Source organism: Haliotis cracherodii, unplaced genomic scaffold (assembly GCF_022045235.1).
Source record: "Haliotis cracherodii isolate W230 unplaced genomic scaffold, xgHalCrac1.p SCAF_18, whole genome shotgun sequence".
Classification (NCBI taxonomy): domain Eukaryota; kingdom Metazoa; phylum Mollusca; class Gastropoda; order Lepetellida; family Haliotidae; genus Haliotis; species Haliotis cracherodii.
Window position 1 is genome coordinate 6,034,655 of NW_027266273.1, and position 19,333 is coordinate 6,053,987.

The following is a 19,333-nucleotide window of genomic DNA, read 5'->3' on the forward strand; positions in this document are numbered from 1 at the left end:
ACCATCCGCCTTGTCGCCAAACTGTCACAGGTCGAAGTTGAGGGTAGCGAAATAGACGTGTTGGGACTACAGACTGTTTGATGTCTCTCCGTGCATTGCGTCTCAGGATTCAAATGTCAGCACTCTGTACCCCAACGATGTAAATAATAATACAAGTGCCCCATTAAAGCTATCCATGATTCATGCTACGGGTAGAGGTGGTGCTACGGCAGTATAATAAATAAATAAATAAATAAATAACTATATATATATATATATATATATATATATATATATATATATATATATGTTATGTAATGTTATGTATTGGACTGTCATTGAAGAAACGTGTCAGTCATATTGAATGTATGACAGGTTGGATATTAACTGCAATATTAAAAACATACTTATTATTTTGTCATAGCTGATCGAAAATGAAGAATTGTTGAAATAGTTTATGCTGTTCTGTATTTGTGTCAGTAGTACACGTTTTGTACTTATGATTTGGCATTAAACATCAGCTGAACCTAGTCTGTAAGTAATAGGGCTGGGACGGGTAACTCGGGTACTCGGGTCGGATGGATACTGAGTGGGACCTGGGTACCCACATGACTACCCGGACCCGTGGTTAGTCACGTGATACTAGTATATTGTTTCATGACAAAAAATCACTATATAACTACATTGTTACATGACAGTTTTAAGCCTCTATTGTTCGCATTTCTTCATGACTATGAACACGTTCCTTCTGACTTATATATGTATCAACAAAGCTAAAACTTCAGTCAACTTCGGTGTATGCATGACCACTTCGTTCTATACGTGTATCTAAATACATTCTGTCAGGGCTACTGTCAAATTATTCCCAATCGGACATTTTGTACCTATCTCTTGACACCAACAGCGGGTACCCGGGTAGGGTCGGGTAATTGGGGTGTGGGTACCCGGGTAGTAAATTTCGACTCGTCCCAGCCCTAATAAGTAACAACTAAATTATAATGTTGATGACTGTATTTTGCCATGCGCGGGACAGCTGGTGTTATTGTGGTCTCCTCGTGGTCTCCTCGTGGTCTCCCCGTGGTTGGTGTTTGTGGTGGAATTAGTGGCTCCATGATGTCCAGAATACGTCATGTGTTTGAATATATCCTTAACATTGATCTTAGTATACCAACAAAATTTGTTTACACGTGTTTGTGTAACGTTGCAGTAACTCTAATATGATATAGTGAGTGAGTATGGTTTTACGCCGTTTTTAGCAATATTCCAGCAGTATCATGGCGGGGGACACCAGAAATGGGCTTCACACATTGTACCCATGTGGGGAATCGAACCCGGGTTTTCGGCGTGACGAGCGAACGCTTTAACCACCAGGCTACCCGACCGCCCAATCTACAAATGGGAAACCGCCTTTGACAAAAACAGCAAACAACCTGTACGTTAAATTCAACGTCAGCTTGATGTTAAGAGGGGCACGGGTGGCCCAGTCGTCTAAGGCGCCGCGATTCGCTGTACAAAGTTGCGTCCCTTGGGCACGCCAGAAACCTAGGATTGTGGGATCGAATCCCGGTTCGCCCCGATTATGTTTCTAGGTTCGTCAGCACCATACCCGTGCTCGTGGGTTTCACCGAAGTGTTAAACGTCTGAGACCTGCACCACTTCGGGCTTTCCTCCCACATTAAGCTGACACGCCGTGATATAACTGGAATACTGTTAAAAGCGGCGTTAAACACAACTCACTCACACTCGCTGATGTTAAGTAACACGTCCAACCACCAGCAAATACAGAGATATAACAGTATCTCTCTTCGGCTTAGATGTAAAACCATTCTGCCACTCTATGCATATCGCGGCCAGCCAGACTGATTCGATTCAGCGTTTCGCTATTTACCTGATCAGGTACACCAACGGCTTTTTACATTATATCGCATAATAATAACTCGTCAATCTTTGTATAAAAAATTTATTTCGTTGTCTTTATTTTGTATTGATAAAACCCATATCCATATTCACAATAGAAGTAAAAATCTTAAATCATATCTACCACATAGTATCACATAGCTGTACATCGGGAGAGCATCCTGTCATCACATGCATTGTCCCATGTAGATTACCCCTACCTCCACTGTAAACACGTCATTATCCCAGCCACTCGAGTATAAAAACAATGACTAACTTAATGGTACAATGAACAAGGGGGATAGTAATATGCATCTTCTCTATTACAATGAATGCCCTCATTCATAGTAAAAAAGAAGTTGTATATCTATAGAAATAGCTACCTTTTTAACACATGGTTATCAAGCAGAACTTTGTTAGTATCAGCTGTGCTAGGCAGTGGAGGTTGATGTATTTCTATACATTCATATCTGAAGGATTTGATCACACGTTATCACTCGGTCATGAAGCTCATGCTTTCACATTCATTAAATACCTAACGCCCTAAATTGGCTTTAAAATTAGACAACAAAATTCCCGGGAGATTCAGTGTGCCGTTCTCATGACAAGCATCTTTGGTGGGTTTTTTTAAAATTGAAAAGAATTATTCAGATCAAATTAAAACATTAAACATTCAAAACAACTAAACAGAACAAAAAATATATTTTCGTTAGAAAGGTTTGAAAGATTTTGCTCAAAAGAACCATTTGTACATGGATTTTATGTGATGACTGCTTGTTTATGATTTGATTCACGGAAAAGTAAGAAAAGTCACGAACATAAAAACGGCGCCCTAAACCTGTATGAGTATTGTCATGAGATATCTCCATACCCCCAGGGCGTAAATGATAAGATAAAAATATGATTGTCTCAAAAATGGAGACGAGCGTTAACCCACTCTGAAAGAGCGTGGAGTTCTAGTGCAATACAAACCGTACACCATAATCCATTAAACAGTGACATATTTATGTGTATTATTGCTAACTGTATGTTCCACTAACTGGAGAATAAAGAGTGCCTCTCATCAGAATAACATGCATATGTTCTTACAGTATGTTACATACAATATTCCATGAAATGACGTCGTTTGGCCACAGATACGTTCAACAAGTGATAACAATATCATTTGGAAAAACAAAATAATTTCGCAACGGAAATTACGAGTAACATTTTTTCAAAAAGTACCCGTATGAAGATTGTGATAAACATGTTGGAATACCCGGATGTTGGTGAAAAGAAACATGTTCACGAATAATGATGAGAGAAACATCTTCATGGCCCCAGAAACTATCACAGACTAGATGTAGTGTTTCCTAGCTATGTGGGCACACACGTATTTACAAAGCATCAACTGTACGGAATGTGTACATCATCATATGCTTGCCATGAGGATCTGCATATTTCACATAGCATCCTATTAACTCATCCTGTACATTCATACAATGTGCAACATCGTGGAAGACTTTGATCACGTTGCCGAGGTTGCAGGGTTCAACTCCAGGTTAAACAATGCTTTACTCATGATTATCATAGATTAATACACATGACAACACCCTTTGGGTAAAGTACAAATACAAAACAGGCGAACCTGATACCTTGAAGGTGTTACTCTCGAGACAATGCCTAACTCGAAGGTGGACATCTCGAGACAATGCCTTCATCGAAGGTGGACAACTCGAGACAATGCCTTCATCGAAGGTGGACATCTCAAGGCAATGCCAATATCGAAGGTGGACATCTCGAGACAATGCCTTCATCGAAGGTGGACAACTCGAGACAATGCCTTCATCGAAGGTGGACATCTCAAGGCAATGCCAATATCGAAGGTGGACATCTCGAGACAATGCCTTCATCGAAGGTGGACATCTCGAGACAATGCCAATATCGAAGGTTGACATCTCGAGACAATGCCTTCATCGAAGGTGGACATCTCGAGACAATGCCCATATAGAAGCTGGACATTTCTAGGTAATGCCTACATCGAAGTTCGATGTCACGAGGCCATGGACACCACTGTGGTTATCTCGAGCATACAAAATGGCCACTGATGTTACTTTCGTCAATGCAAGTGCGTGTAGTTAAATTATTAGTAAGTTGGTTATATCGAATGTTTCATTTTGATTCTAAACTTCGAGACAACAGGAGAAGCTGTACACAGAAAGCAGAAATTGTTAAATATCACATGGTCCATCTTTTAGGTATCAGATCATTTCAACAATAACATGAGAAAATATAATGGGCCATTAAAAATCGACATGAAATTTCCAAAATATTCATAAAAAACGTATATAATTATTTTTGACGTTTTGCGAAAGCGGTTAAATGTGTAATATAACGACACTAATAAATATTGTATATAATATATATTTGATACTTCTTGCTGCAGATAAAGCACTTTTAAAGGGAGGTAAGTAGGGTCATTGCCAGAGGTAGGCTGATAATGAACTATTATATGTGCAATATCTATGCCATTGCGTAGAGTTAGATGAGGCATACAATTTTTTCATGTTCCTGAAGACGTAATGTAATAAATGCCAGTGTCTTTACATTTGTGGGGGGAAGTGACAAACATCATGTTAAACATGTTAATACAAGTCCAGTTTCAGTAGTTGAAACTGCATGCATTGTCAACAGTATATCAATATTCATAACACATATTGCAAACTTGACCACCCTCATGTGACACAATGATCTACCAAGCCCATACTGTTCTCTGTATTTTGATATTTTTGAGAACATGTTTGCTGCACCTTATGTGCTATTGTATCCTTAATGTTTTTGGTAATCATCTGATTATTGCTCCAATATTTAAACGTAACACTGTATATAATGTTGCAGGACCCGTGTGATATAAAATCGTTAGCACTGACTGTACAACGGGAGAACAAGCACATGTCAGCATGACACTGTTTATTTCAATATACCATCCTCCTTGCCAAGATGCTGATCCTTGAAGCGAGTCCATAGATTATTGACCAGGTCCAGGGCAACAATATGGCCGGTGTTGTTCCGGACCGACCTGAGAAGAAACACGCCATCGTCACGGAGATAATGGCTGACGAATTTCTTAAACAGTTTCTTCTCATGGTTGTCATCAGACACATCGGCGAGACCAACGTACTTGGCAATGAACTGTTCACGTCGTCGTCGGAAGAAAATATCAAAGACCCATTTGCCGAAGTTGACGACGGTGGCGCACACGAGGAATACCATCCAGAACCAGGCAAAGGCGTACATCTTTTCTACGAACAGGTTGATGGACAGAGCACATTGGACAGAGAACCGCTGTATGTTCTGGAGTTGTCGGATCTCAAAGTCACACATGGCTACACGGGGGAAATGCTCCCAGTCTTCCCAATGCCCCTTACTGTTCAAGATGCTCATGATCTCAAATCCATAGTTCCAGAAGTTCCACCCCAGGAATCGTGACATCAGGAAGAACTGCCCAATGCAGTTGCAGACATTGAGGAACTTGCAGAAGAGATACAAGCCTGTGAGAAACGTGCCATGACGCTTGCCCAGCACGAAACACAATATACCCGAGACCTTCTCGCGCATGCGTATGAGGATATTATACTTGTAGACCCTGTAAGTGACCAACCAACGATCAATGAAGTGACCAATATTCTCGATCTTCGCTACACGATCTTTTGGAGGTGACATCATAGCTTCATCAGCCATTCGGACAATTTTCTGAACATTGATCCCCGAATAAGTCTTGACTTCTTTCCAGATGATGTTGGGTACTTTGAAGAGGACGGCTTGGATGAGGAACATGACAGCCACCCAACGGTAGAAGCTGATGTCCCTGTCGAGTCGATCCTCCACCTTGAAGGGGATGGGGTCGTCTAGGGGCACATAGTACATGTGTGAGATCCAGCAGTACCCCTCCGTGTAACTATGGTGGGATCCGGCAAACTGGGCGGGGGTCCAACAGTGGATGGGGTCCCCCACGTACTGCTTAGCCCCTACTGCCACCCCCAGAGCGGCGAATAACGCCACCGAGACGATGTGATGAAGTTGGTCGATGCCATCGTCATCCCAGGAACCACGAGATACGGCGATCTTGTTGGCTACTTCCAATAAGCTTCCTAACCTGAAATATACAATACATTCTTTGGTTATAGTTCCTTAAATTAAGACATATGTTGACATATCGTGATATATGGCTGGATTAAAAAAAAATAACCAAGGGAGGCTACTCTTTAATGAGCCTGAGGAATGGGTACATATCACAAACAAACAGGTCTTCCATTTACAGTACTATCCAAAGTAAGTAGTCATTGTGACAAACCCATTCTCGTCTGACGACTAATAATTGTTTGATTTTCGAGTTTAAGACTCTAGCAATAGCATGTTATATTTAATTATTCGAGTTTATAGTTATGCTTCAATGATATCCGTAGAAAATATATGCTCATACTTACATGGTTGTAACAATAGAGGGTCACGTGTTCAGGATTGAATATGTGGTTGAACTTTACCTGAAAGAGAAAAATCAAATATTAGTTATCAAGCGGCGTAACATGTAATAACATGTAATCTTTATATATAGATAGATAGAAATAGATAAATGTGATAACTCGGCTGTGCTAGACGAACCTAGACCAGCTCCTTGTGTTGACATTGAACTGGCCTCGCGGTTACAACAGCGTGGTAATGCTTACTGATACAATGCATAATCAAACAAGAGATAATGTTAACAATGCGTGGGCTGTGAACCCAATACCGAAAGTTTTCTTTTAACCAAACGATGTCGGATCAAATTTCTTGTTACACAGATGAATAGACGACAGGGCGCTCCTAATATTCCGTTTAATGTGTATACATTGCAGTAACCACGTGTTTGCATCACCCCCATTTAACGCGGACCTCTGATAAGGAATCCAAATAGAAAACAAAAAAAACGGTACAGGTTTTTGAAAACAAGAGTACAAGATCCCATCCAACCCACTCACTCCCACCCACCTCAGAGCCTATACCCTACCCCTTCTCAGTTCCAGCAGCCTATCCTCCCACTAAGCCATAACAGTTTCTTAATACTCGTCGGTTCCCTTGTAGAAAATATTTTTATTTATTTATTTCAGGGGCATGTTAGTTTTCATTATAGGGATTCAACAACACATACTTTGTCTACCCAGTTAGGCTTAGAGTTGTGGACATGTTAATAACACTACATATTATCATTATGATGTGTTTTATGCCACTTTAGAACATATATCTCTCAACGTTCGTGTTACTGTCGTTCATCTGGATCTGCGTTCATTCTCAAGGCAAAAACCCGACGGACTCATTCTTGAGTAAAAATAGACCGGTATAGTCGGTCGACAAACATTTGTGACGAGCCTGGCTATACAGTGCCGTCTTTGTGTGTGTGTGTATGGGGAGGGGCGATCGACGTAAGAATGTGAAATACCGTCCCGTTGTTGAAATGCATTTTATGTACTGAGCAGGTTTGACATGCGATGAAAAGGCAATAGGTGTCAAAATGATCACACAAAAAACAAACCAACATCAAGCGAATATTATATGAGTTGAACATCGAGGCGTCTGTCGACTCCCAACTTGACCCAGGATCATCTGAGTAGTGTTTGACCCAGAGTAACTGACTGAGTATGGTTTTACGCCGCTTTTAGCAATATTCCAGCAATATCACGGCGGGGGACACCAGAAATGGGCTTCACACAATGTACCCATGTCGGGATTCGAACCCGGGTCTTCGTCGTGACGAGCGAACGCTTTAACCACTAGGCTACCCGACCGCCCCGACCCAGAGTAAAAGGAAAACTCGTGGGTTTACGTATCATGATGTGTTTCATGAGCTCATTACTCAAGCCTCCTGTGTGTTTAAAGATTTAAATTATGGTGTTTCATGAGGTCGAAAATTGATTCTATATTGGCCCCCTAAAGATTCAAATAATTGTTTTAAGTCACACAAATGTAAAATTTAAATTCATTTTCTGACCAGCAGTGTGTTTGCCCTTTACGTGGTGAAGAGTCTTGTTACTTTCATTCCCAGCGGTTTAAAGGCAAAGAAAATGAGGTTTGACTTTCTCTTTGACAGTAATACTAGTCATGACATTCAAATATGACATGATTTCCTCAAAGGCGAAACTAAAAGCATTTCATACACGTAAGTCAGTTGGCCAGACATCAGTGAGATATAACTGGCCAAGAAACGGGTTTATGGCTGATTGAGCACATATCTGGAGTGAAATGATCCGTTGTTCTTGGTAATCACTCAACCTGTCATAAACTTCCTCCCTTACACGCATGGCTGACCCTCGCCTATGACAACACGACCCGACGCCGCCAGAACAGGTTCACCTATCTGAACTAGACGGTGGGCACGGTGTTTGTCGAGCTGTTTCGAGGGAGTGAGTTTACGCCACTTTTATACCTATTTCCGGTATATGATGGCATGTCAGTCCAACTCACGCAGGTCGAGGACGTTTATACTTTGGTGAAACATACAAGCACGGGAATGATGCTGACGAACCAAGGATCATAATCGGGGTAAACCTGAGATTAGAACCCGCAACTTGCAGGCACCCAACTGGGCCCCTTTAGACGTTTAATATCCGGGCTGGTATGTGTCTTTAAAGTGGTAAACGTCTAAGACATGCTTCACTTCCGGTTTTCTTCCCACATGAAGCTGACATGCCGTGATGTAACTGAAATACGGTTCAGTTGACGTAAAGCCGACTCAGAAACTACAAACGCGTTCAAAATGAGTGGCTTCATGATACATGATAATGTAATCACAAAATTAGGTCCATGAATTTGGGTGTCCGAATTAGTTCGTGTTTTATGAGTCATGCAATTCATATCCTAACGAAGCTAGGATCGCATATCTGTGAAAACATGTTTCAATTAACTTAATAATTCATTCAATATATAAATACTGAAATAAATATGAGATGTGATCTGGAACTCTCCATGTAGTGGCCACATTCACTGATATCGGCAAGATGTCATTCCCTGTTAAATGTACCGAAACACAAGGTCTTCGCTGTAAAATATATGCAGAAAGCACCATAGCGTCGCCCATGCATTACCGTGTAAGGTAAGGAATTGATGGGAAATTGTTACTCTGTAACAGCAGTCAAAATGAAAAGACAATATATGACAGTAGCACACTATGACAAGTAATTAATTCACTCCGATAAATGGCTAATGATATCGATTAGTCAGATTTCAAGGTTAAGGATTTCTATAGGTAACCGGTGGTGTGAAAATGCGGTAGACGTGGTGGGCGTGAAAAAAACGTTTGTTTGTTGTTTAACCTGTTTTTAAATATAACTTCTTGTATTCGTGAATAAATTGTGCACATATCAACTTGGTCTCGTCGCTACATGGCTGAAATAATGCCGATGCGATGTTAATTTTTTACTCACTCACTCACTCAGCAGTATTCCAGTTACATGAAAACGGTCTGTAAATAATCGGGGCTGGACCAGACAATCCAGTGATTGACATCATGAGCAACGATACACGCAACTGGGATGTGCTCAAACAAGTCAGCGAGCCTGACCGCCCGATGCCATTAACCGCTTCTTAGACAAGCATGAAAACCCGGATCCCATCATATAAGAAGGACGCTAAGGGATAGATTCATTCATTAAACTGTTATGACAATCGGAAAAGACGATATAGTTGACCAAACTGTGCAAAATTAGTTGAAAGCTGCAGTTGTCGCCAAGGTTTGTCTTCAAGGCTAGTGCTAATCATAGACGTTTATGTATGGAGTGGACACGCGTCATAACGTCGGGGCGTTGCGTAATGCAATGGTGTCACGACATGTTCAGTAACGAATCGCTCCCTATGTGATTCCTGGTTGCAATAGGTTCCCCACAACCTACGCACGTCGTAAGGGGTACCTCATGTTTCAAAATTCAAGATCCGCGTCTGAACAACGTGCTTGCTCACACAATGGGTCGCATATTTGGGACAGTGAAGACTTTACAAAGTCATGTTAGCTTGAGGTGGAGGTTAATATATAAGGCTGTAAATCTATCGGTCGACAACCGTGTTTGTGCTTGTCGATCGCCTAGGTTAGATCATGTAGATAACGCGGCTAATAAGCCGACATTCTTCAGTCCCACGCCTCTGTGGGTCGTCATAGCTAGGAGCAGAGCCTCACGCAAAACAAACACGGCCGAGAAGGTGCAAAGCCCGTGGTGACCCACATTGGATTGTATATCAAACTTTCTATCTAAGAGTGCAGAAATAAAGGGAGGGCGTTTTTAATGTACTTTGGTGAAAGAATAGAACTTGGGCCACGGCGTACGGGTGTTATGATAATGAACCAGAGTCACGAGAAAGCTTACATGACAACGGTACTTCGGACATCTGTTATAGCAGGGGGGTTAGTCCTTATACTAACTGTTGGTTGATTTCTTCACCAGTTTTAAGTCTGGATTCTTGATTTCAATCGACATAATAATAAATGTTAAAATGGTATAAACTGTCAATAAATCCAGTAAAAAAACGTTAATTGTGTTTTGTTTTTTGTTTTTTTGTTGTTTGACGCCGCACTCGGCAATATCCCAGCTATATTGCTCCGGTCTGATTCGAATCTCGACCAGACAAACCAGTGATTGATTTTGAAAACATCCAATGCCGTCGGAAAACGACGACTTGATTCAACCAATACCTTAATCATGGATACAACAACGCCGACAAGAAGTTAGATTCTTGACTCGCTTATCCATTAAGTCGCCTCCTGTCACAAGCATGGGTTCACATATATAGTCCCCGAAATGAAGTTATACATTAAGTTATATGAAACTAATTCTATAAAGGAACAATCAAGAATTATAAAGAAACTCTCAAGAATCCGAGCTACAGAGGGGATTAGTGTGAGTTGTTAGAGCTGGAAATGGGATGACGATAGGCTGCTAGATCTGGAAGTGTCTGATCCAGATGAGTATATACAAGCTGGAGTGACAAACCTGGAATATTGCGATTGGAGTGCGGCGTTAAACAACATTCAGTCACTAGTTACGTTGGGTGTTCCTAGCAAATCGCCCTGAAGAAAACAACAATTCAAACTATAGTGTATTGCGACCACCCAATACCCCTCGTGGAGTAGATGGCGTCTCACCTTCCTCTGTCAGCCTCCAGCACGTGGTGCAACCAGGCAGTGACTTCTCAACTCTGCACTCCGAGACTACCTGTACTGTATATCCAAGACACTTGTCTGTCCGGTGTTTAATGAGACGCGTCCCGGCCTACTTCCTGCCACATGGATCCATCACACTGAGATTTCTTTTAAAATGTAACCCTAGCTGCCGTGACCCCCGGGGAAAGGGGACACTCAGGTGTAGATGTAGAAATGAGACCACGTGCAGAACACGTGGTGTCAAATAACTGCCACATACCTTACAACATACCCATGAGACAGTAAACACTTTTACGCGCGAAGATTATCTCAAGATTAACCTAGGATTATCTTATTGGCTTATTCATTACACAAAAGTAGACAGGTAAGCAGACTAAACAAAGGCCGATCAACAAAGTCAGGTGAGATTGACTCTGTTCAACAACGGAGAGAGAACTCGCCCGGGGGGCAGTCAGGTGGGCGAGGTGCAAGATACACTTCTCTGTCATAGATAATTCCTTCTGTATTTCATTGTCTCTTTCTACAGCCACGCCTGTCTCGTCGGGGTGTTCGTCTAACAAGCGGAAATTATGTAAACCCTTTCACCAACACAACAATCCGGCGTCCTATTGTGTGGGACTTGTACAGACAGGGCCAGTTCACACAAACAAGCTGAGGCGGTCCTTCCCTGACACTTGTACCGCACCTTCATTCACCTATAGGCCGGCAAAGAAGTGGGCCTCTAATGAACCGGACCCAGCAGATACCTTTTGCCATCAAAGAAACGTGTTTACTTGTCCAGAATGTCTGGCTGGGGTTGAATGTGAGCAGTACAGATAGTGAAATGTGCCCCGACCTGTTACCGATGTCCTGTTGAAGATGTTAAAGAATCCCTCTTATGGCCCCTGCGGGTAATTGCAACGACAATATTCGTCTGTGTATCTGTCCTTATCTATCCAGTATCTTGATTAATTAATGAGTGAGTATGGTTTTGACGCCACTTTTAGCAATATTCTAGCAATATTACGACGGGGGACACCAGAAATAGGCTTCACACATTGCATGCATGTCGGGGAATCGAAACCGGGTCTTCGGCGTGACGAGGTAACGCTTTAACCACTAGGCTACCCGACCGCCCCCCTGGGCTAATTGATTAAAAAATAAATGAATAGTTGTCAAATTAAGTAAGACAATTGTCTCCGTGAAGGAGACGATCCTTTAAATTTCATTGCTCATAAATCTGAGGTCAAAATGAGCATTTGCTGGAAGCGCTCGTTACATTTCCAACTCAAGTCTCTGTTAACTCATTCGTTTTCTATTAAGACGTTTCATTTCATTAAATATGTTTCGGTAAATAGTTTGGTCAACATTTGCATCCGGTATTTGCTTATATTCTCTTAATTCCACATTCACATACTGAAGGCTTGTCGACTGTATAGACAGCTAACCGTATATCATTACATAATATGTAGGATCAAGTTTCCTGATAGTCTTATTATAATTATAGTTCTGAATTTTATTCTGTACAAACAATAATGTCTTGTAATATAATTATGTACATTAAGTCAAACATTCAATGTATCTTGTGTATGTAGCCAGATGCCGAATATGGCCTGAGTCAAAATAAAGTCTGCCCGTCTCTGTCTCTGATTATAATCACCTGTCCATTCACATAGTCCATGTATTGATCGCCTGTCAGAAGTAATTAATTACACTTCATAAAATAGTTCGTATATAATTTAGTACCACCAAGTTGTACTGAAATGTGACAACTTCTTACTTTAGTTATTTCAAGTTAAACTATGGCATTTATGAATTAAACTAAATAGTTTCCAAATGTGCATTCCACACAATCTACATGTAATATGGGAGATACTAGGATTATATACTAGCATTCAAATACTACAACTGTGTATCCAAGTTAACACGTTTTATATATCATAATAAATGTATATCATATACTGGATAATCGAGGGTGATATAATTTGGGATGGGGGCACAATAAATTAGATAATCGAGTATATCAATTAGGATGGAGGCATCGTATACTTAATAATCGAAGATGATATCAATTAGGATGCAGATATAATACACTGGATAATCGAGGCTGATATCATTTATGATACAGATATAATACACTAGATAATCGAGGATGATATCAGTTAGGATGCAGATATAATACACTGGATAATCGAGGCTGATATCATTTAGGATACAGATATAACACTCTGGATAATCGAGGGTGATATCATTTAGGATACAGATATAACACTCTGGATAATCGAGGGTGATATCAGTTAGGATGCAGATATAACACACTGGATAATCGAGGATGATATCAGTTAGGATGCAGATATAACACACTGGATAATCGAGGATGATATCAATTAGGATGCAGATGTAATACACGGGATAACCGAGGATATCAATTAAGATGTAGATATAATACACTGGATAATCGAGGAGGGTGTGAGAGTGCTTGCCTCGATATCAATAAGCATGGAGGCACAATAAACTAAATAATCGAGTATATCAATTGAGATGTAGATATAATACACTGGATAACCGAGGATGATATCAATTAGGATGCAGATACAATGTACTGGGTAATCGAGGAGGTTGACAGAGTGCCTGCCTCGACAATCAGAAAAAAACGGAGCGTTCTCGTCCTAACTTTTGACGTTTTCGAACTTTGTCAAACAAGCGCGATTCATCAAGATAAAAATATTCACAGCACACATCAATCACTGGATTCAAAGTGTGAGTAAGCCTTCAAATGCCGCTGACACAACATGTTGGCTATAATATCACCTTCTGTGGTATATACTACCCTTACTGACGATATAACACTTTGGGAGCAATAGTATGTGCCCTCTGCACATAAATAGGTATGAAAGGAGACCATACAATGACAGCGACAAACGTAAACAAGTCTCCGTAGAAAGTATTTAATATTTCCTCTCATCTTATACAATCATTGAAGTACACCTACCATGTGGGCAGATCGTCTTTTCACCCACGATCCACCTGTGTGTGAATGCAACTCTCAAAGTAGGTCATGCAACCATGATGTATCCAGCGTTTCACCTGGGAAAACTTACCTCGGGGAGACAGGTAGTCAAGCAGAAAGTTCACGTTTCAAAGTCTCACGACATTCTGATGTTGAATCAAACCAGCATGTATAACTTTTCCAAGATGTAAGTCCAAGTTCGGATAACCACAATCGCTTAAAAAGTTGTTTCGGTTGATACTTCTCTTGACATTTCGTCACTTTCAACGGTGTGATTGTCCCTCGCGTTGGTGTACATGACCCCCGACCCCTGAACTCTTGTGACCATCCAGGAATGTGAGACCACGATTCTGATTGGCTAGGGGAAGGCTATTTGTGTTGGGAGGGTGTATCTCAATTCAAACGGGCCGGTTGAGTCAATACTTGGTAAACGTGAATTAAGTATACATTAAACATGGGCGTGGCTTGCACAATGTGTGGATTATGATTATGAAATTATTTTATCCAATACAGTATTGTCTACATTTAAAAACTGGTCGACATTCCACTGTGGCGTAGGTGTGTGGGTGGGTGTTTGCATCGGCCTCGTTGATCACGAAGACGTGGGAGGGGGTGTGAGAGAACAACAGAATTTCAACCTCGCGACAAAATAAAACACACACTGCTATCGGGAAACAGAACTTAAGGTTCAACGTTCAACATTTATATTCTTATATGAAGGGTTGGATAGTAATATAAGATATATCCGTAGATGCAGGAGGTACAGAGAAAATGCATATACACTCCCTGGTTGAGATGTCAAGGAAAGCCATTTGCAGACATTCTTTGTTAAAGTGCGACGGTTAAACGTTGAACCCCTGCACTTCTCACTACTTTTGAGAAAACAGAAAAGGAACTTTACGTTCAATGTCATCAAAATAACGTTCAAATATATATAACCCCTACTTTGTTTTGGGTTGACAAGAAACATTAACTAAAACCAAGTCCATATTACCAGAGACCATATCTATTATATGGTCTCTGATATTGCCAAAAGAAATGATTCGACAACGTGATGCTCGTGTGTTGGGGAATCAAATAGAATCATTTGAATGTATGATATATTACGGGCGCTTCACTGAATATGAGAACTACTTCACAGTGACGTAACACAACGAGTAAAATGCCGTGACACTTCCACATATTAATATACTTTCATACATGTAATCCTTCATGACATTGCTAATGATATCGACCAGTGGTGTACCTGATATGGAATCGAATATTTACAGCCTCCATGATATACTAGAAGTAAGAATATTTCTGCCTGCAGCCAACAGTAACATTCGCTCTCACCCATGTGTTATTATATCAAACTGCTTTGGTAATGCAGTGTCCTTATAAAGGTCTTTAAACTCAGGAATGTACTTTAATGATGATGACGGTGGAGATTTGACGAGCTCTTCCTGTGAAACCGATTTCGCACTAGGGAATTCACAATCTTTGGCAGCGTTTTAGAGTTTTGATCATGTTCATTGGGTGCCGAAATAACAAAATTAAAGCTACTTCCCTCATGCTATGACGTAACAGCGACAATTATAATTAGGGGAAACAATTGTTCATATAAATTTTATTGTTTGAAAACGTCCTTTTCAAGTAAATAAATAAACATTTAAGCACACAATTGTTTATTTATATTTGACGACGTGTTGATCTAATTGAAATGAACCTGAAAGTAAAGAGTACTCGATGTAAGAGAATTCTTCTTCTTCTTTATTCTCTTTTATAATACCCAGAGACAAAGCTCTTCATGTTGCCGTGTCGGATGATGACTGGAATGAGGCCCCATGAAAAGTTTCTCACTGCGAGATCACAGGGACGCGCCGGACTTTGAGTTGATTCCTTTCCAAAACACAAACGCCCCTTTTACAAACAGATGGGTGTGTTGCGTAATGCATACATTGACCCCTCTAATAATAACAAGTCTTCCCTCAGCATAAACTGACCAATAGTATATGGTTAGTGTTATATAATACATTGTAAACTTGACTACTCCATGTTTCTTAGTTTTGAATAGAGATTAATCGTTTTTAAAACTGAAATTATATCGAATTCACCAAGCTTTTCAGTTATTAAAACTCCTTTAGTTTTAAAGTTCCACTACTCTACATTTCTCGTTTCGGTGATAACTAAATCCTCATGAAACAGGTATAATGTTTTTGGCTTATGCGTGGAATTACACCGGATAGTCCATTGTTATCTATCTTTATTTTAACACGTGAACATGTTTACATTTTACGCTTGACAGGTCCAAATTGTTTTAATTATAATTGACCCTTAATGTCAGCTTGTTATATGTGTTTGGCCTCGACTGGTTTTCTGCCACAGGAACTCGTTATCAGTCAGTAGATAAAAATATATACACCCTATGTGAGAGTACATATAGGGGATATATATGGTTTTTTTATTGTGATCAAGGTTCATTGACGTGACGAGTAAAGAGATGTCAGAATGTGCGTAGATGATACAACCTACAGGTCATCGTTAGAGCAGCCCCGCCACCAAGGAAGAGGGTCTGCAGAGGGACTGAAGATCGATTCACCGGGTCAACTTTAGAGCAGCCCCGTCACCAAGGAAGAGGGTCTGCAGAGAGACTGAAGATCGATTCACAAGGTCAACTTTAGAGCAGCCCCGCCACCTTGGGAGATGGTCTGCAGAGAGACTGAAGATCGATTCACTGGGTCAACTTTAGAGCAGTCCCGCAACCAAGGGAGAGGATCTGCAGAGACTGAAGATCAGCTGACAAGGTCAACTTTAGAGCAGCCCCGCCACAAGGGAGAGGGTCTGCAGAAAGAGTGAAGATCAATTCACAAGGTCAACTTTAGAGCAGCCCCGCCACTAAGGGAGAGGATCTGCAGAGACTGAAGATCAATTAACAAGGTCAACTTTAGAGAAGCCCTGCCACCAAGGAAGAGTGTCTGCAGAGAGACTGAAGATCGGCTGACAAGGTCAACTTTAGAGCAGGCCTGCAACCAAGGAAGAGGGTCTGCAGAGAGACTGAAGATCGGCTGACAAGGTCAACTTGTGAGCAGCCCTGCCACCAAGGAAGAGGGTCTGCAGAGATACAGAAGATCGGCTGACAAGGTCAACTTTAGAGCAACCCCACCACCAAGGAAGAGGGTCTGCAGAGACTGAAGATCGGTTGATAAGGTCAACTTTAGAGCAGCTCTGCCACCAAGAAAGAGGGTCTGCAGAGAGACTGAAGATCGGCTGACAAGGTCAACTTTAGAGCAACCCCGCCACCAAGGAAGAGGGTCTGCAGAGACTGAAGATCAGCTGATAATACTGAAAGCCCACCTTACCACAGGACAGGACATGCCGATGTAGTATTTAGATGCAGTTGGATATTTGCTAAAATTAGGATGTAAAGTCAAATTATGTGATCAGAATTTCATCTCATGATCTGACATGTGCTGGCTACTTATATAAATGATATACATACGAGGGGTGTTCAATAAGTTTTGCAACTTGGGCATTTGTGTTTACACAATAAAGGTGTGACACAAGTCATAACATCAGGTTGAGACGTGTCATAACAAGTTCCAGACACCATAATAAGTTAGATGTGATGGCTGCATTCACCTAAGGGTGGTCACAATCATGGATTCTCTTCAACATGAACAATGCACTGTAATAAAGTTCCTTACCAAGGAGGGGTGCACAGCAAAAGAAATCCATGATCACATGTGTAAAGTGATGGGTAAGGATGCCCCTGACTATTACACAGTTTGACGTTGGTCCCTACAGTTTAAAAGGGGTAGGGAGTCCATAGACGATGACCCAAGGTCAGGCAGGCCTTCAGATGCCACCCAACCCGAAACCATTGCTGCTATAGAAAGAAGAATTTTGTCTGACGACGAGTGAAAGTGTCTGAACTTTCTAGGGAATTCCAAATAACAGTTGGAACTGTTGTAACCATTATTCTTGGTACATATGTCCAAGGTATTTGCAAGATGGGTACCCAGAAACCTCTGAGCTCAAGATCGCCTTCAGAGAACTGAAAGTTGTCGAGACCTCCTGGATCTCTATACTGCTGATGAAGCCAGATTTCTTTCTCTTCTAGTGACAGGTGATGAAACATGGATCCACCACTGGGACCCAGAAACTAAATTGGAATCCATGCAATGGAAGCACCCCAATTCTCCACCTCCGAGGATGTTTCACACTCAACCATCAGCTGGCAAGGTAATGGCCACCATATTTCGGGATGCAAGAGGCATATAACTGATTGATTACATGCCACCAAAACCTATACTCAATGGACAGTATTATGCTAATGTAATGAAAGAATTGTGAAAATCTATTCAACAGAAACGCCATGGGATGTTAACATGTGGTATTCTACTTTTGCATGACACGCTCTGGTTCACAAATTGAGAATTGCATAGGCCGCCATTTGTGAATGTGGATTCGAACAGTTAAATCACCCACCCTACAGCCCAGACTTAGCCCCCACTGACTATTTCCTTGTTCCAGCAAATGAAATCTGCCCTAAATGGAAGAGCTTCCAGGATGACGAGGACATAAAGGCTTCCACAGAGGCGTGGTTAGAGGGCCAATCTGCGGATTTCTATACAAGTGCTATTAAAAGCTTGAAGGACAAATGGAATAAGTGTATTGTGGTGAATGGAGATTATATTGAAAAATAGTGCAAAAGTGCAAAAGATATTCTGCGACTTGGTCTTATATTGAAGTTGCAAAACCTATTGAACGCCCCTTGTATATGTGCTATAATAAATGTGCTCAATACATTTCTCAATGTATTCATCATCACGTATACAAGTATATGTTATGTGCCTGGTGTGAAATGTGAAGGTAAATGCTTTTAAAGAACTAATAACTACCTTAGTATAATTTTTATCTGTCTCTTTCCTTATTCTAATAGAATTTTATGCAAGACTATCGTCCATTTCCATGAGGTTAGAGGCAGGGGATTAGTTGTGTACTGCGTTTTTGGAGGGCACCTTGAGTGACTAGAATCAACCCTGTACTGTACAGATCATTGTACTTATTTAAGTTTGAAATACTCTTTACCATCAAAATTAGAAGAACAAGGGGAAACTATGGTATTTACATATTCTATACATATTACACTATTCCTTTATAGTTTGTTTTTCTGAACTTCTTGCATCTGCATCAATGTCACCAAAAGACCACACGCACCAACTGTAGTACTGGGCAGTAACATATGTCCTCCTGCAGATCTACGAACACGCGTATAGTTCTTTAAAGATATTTCTTATAATGTCAAGTGTTGAATCCAGTTT

The 19,333-nt window shown here is 40.9% G+C and overlaps 1 protein-coding gene across 3 annotated transcripts; it reads right to left on the bottom strand.

Moving 5' to 3' along the window:
* Positions 1 to 1,931: 1,931 nt before the first annotated feature.
* Positions 1,932 to 14,349, bottom strand: LOC139465702 (innexin unc-9-like). Of its 3 annotated transcripts, none has more exons than XM_071247505.1 (3): positions 14,119 to 14,349; positions 6,342 to 6,398; positions 1,932 to 6,010 (listed from the first exon to the last, which is right to left on the bottom strand). In XM_071247505.1, coding segments are annotated over exons 2-3 (1,188 nt in total). In that variant the 5' UTR covers positions 6,344 to 6,398; positions 14,119 to 14,349; the 3' UTR covers positions 1,932 to 4,824. The 3 variants fall into 3 exon arrangements, with proteins under 3 accessions (XP_071103606.1, XP_071103608.1, XP_071103607.1); XM_071247507.1 differs by lacking the exon at positions 14,119 to 14,349 and adding an exon at positions 14,010 to 14,101; XM_071247506.1 differs by lacking the exon at positions 14,119 to 14,349 and adding an exon at positions 11,021 to 11,333.
* Between the last annotated feature and the right edge of the window lie 4,984 nt (positions 14,350 to 19,333).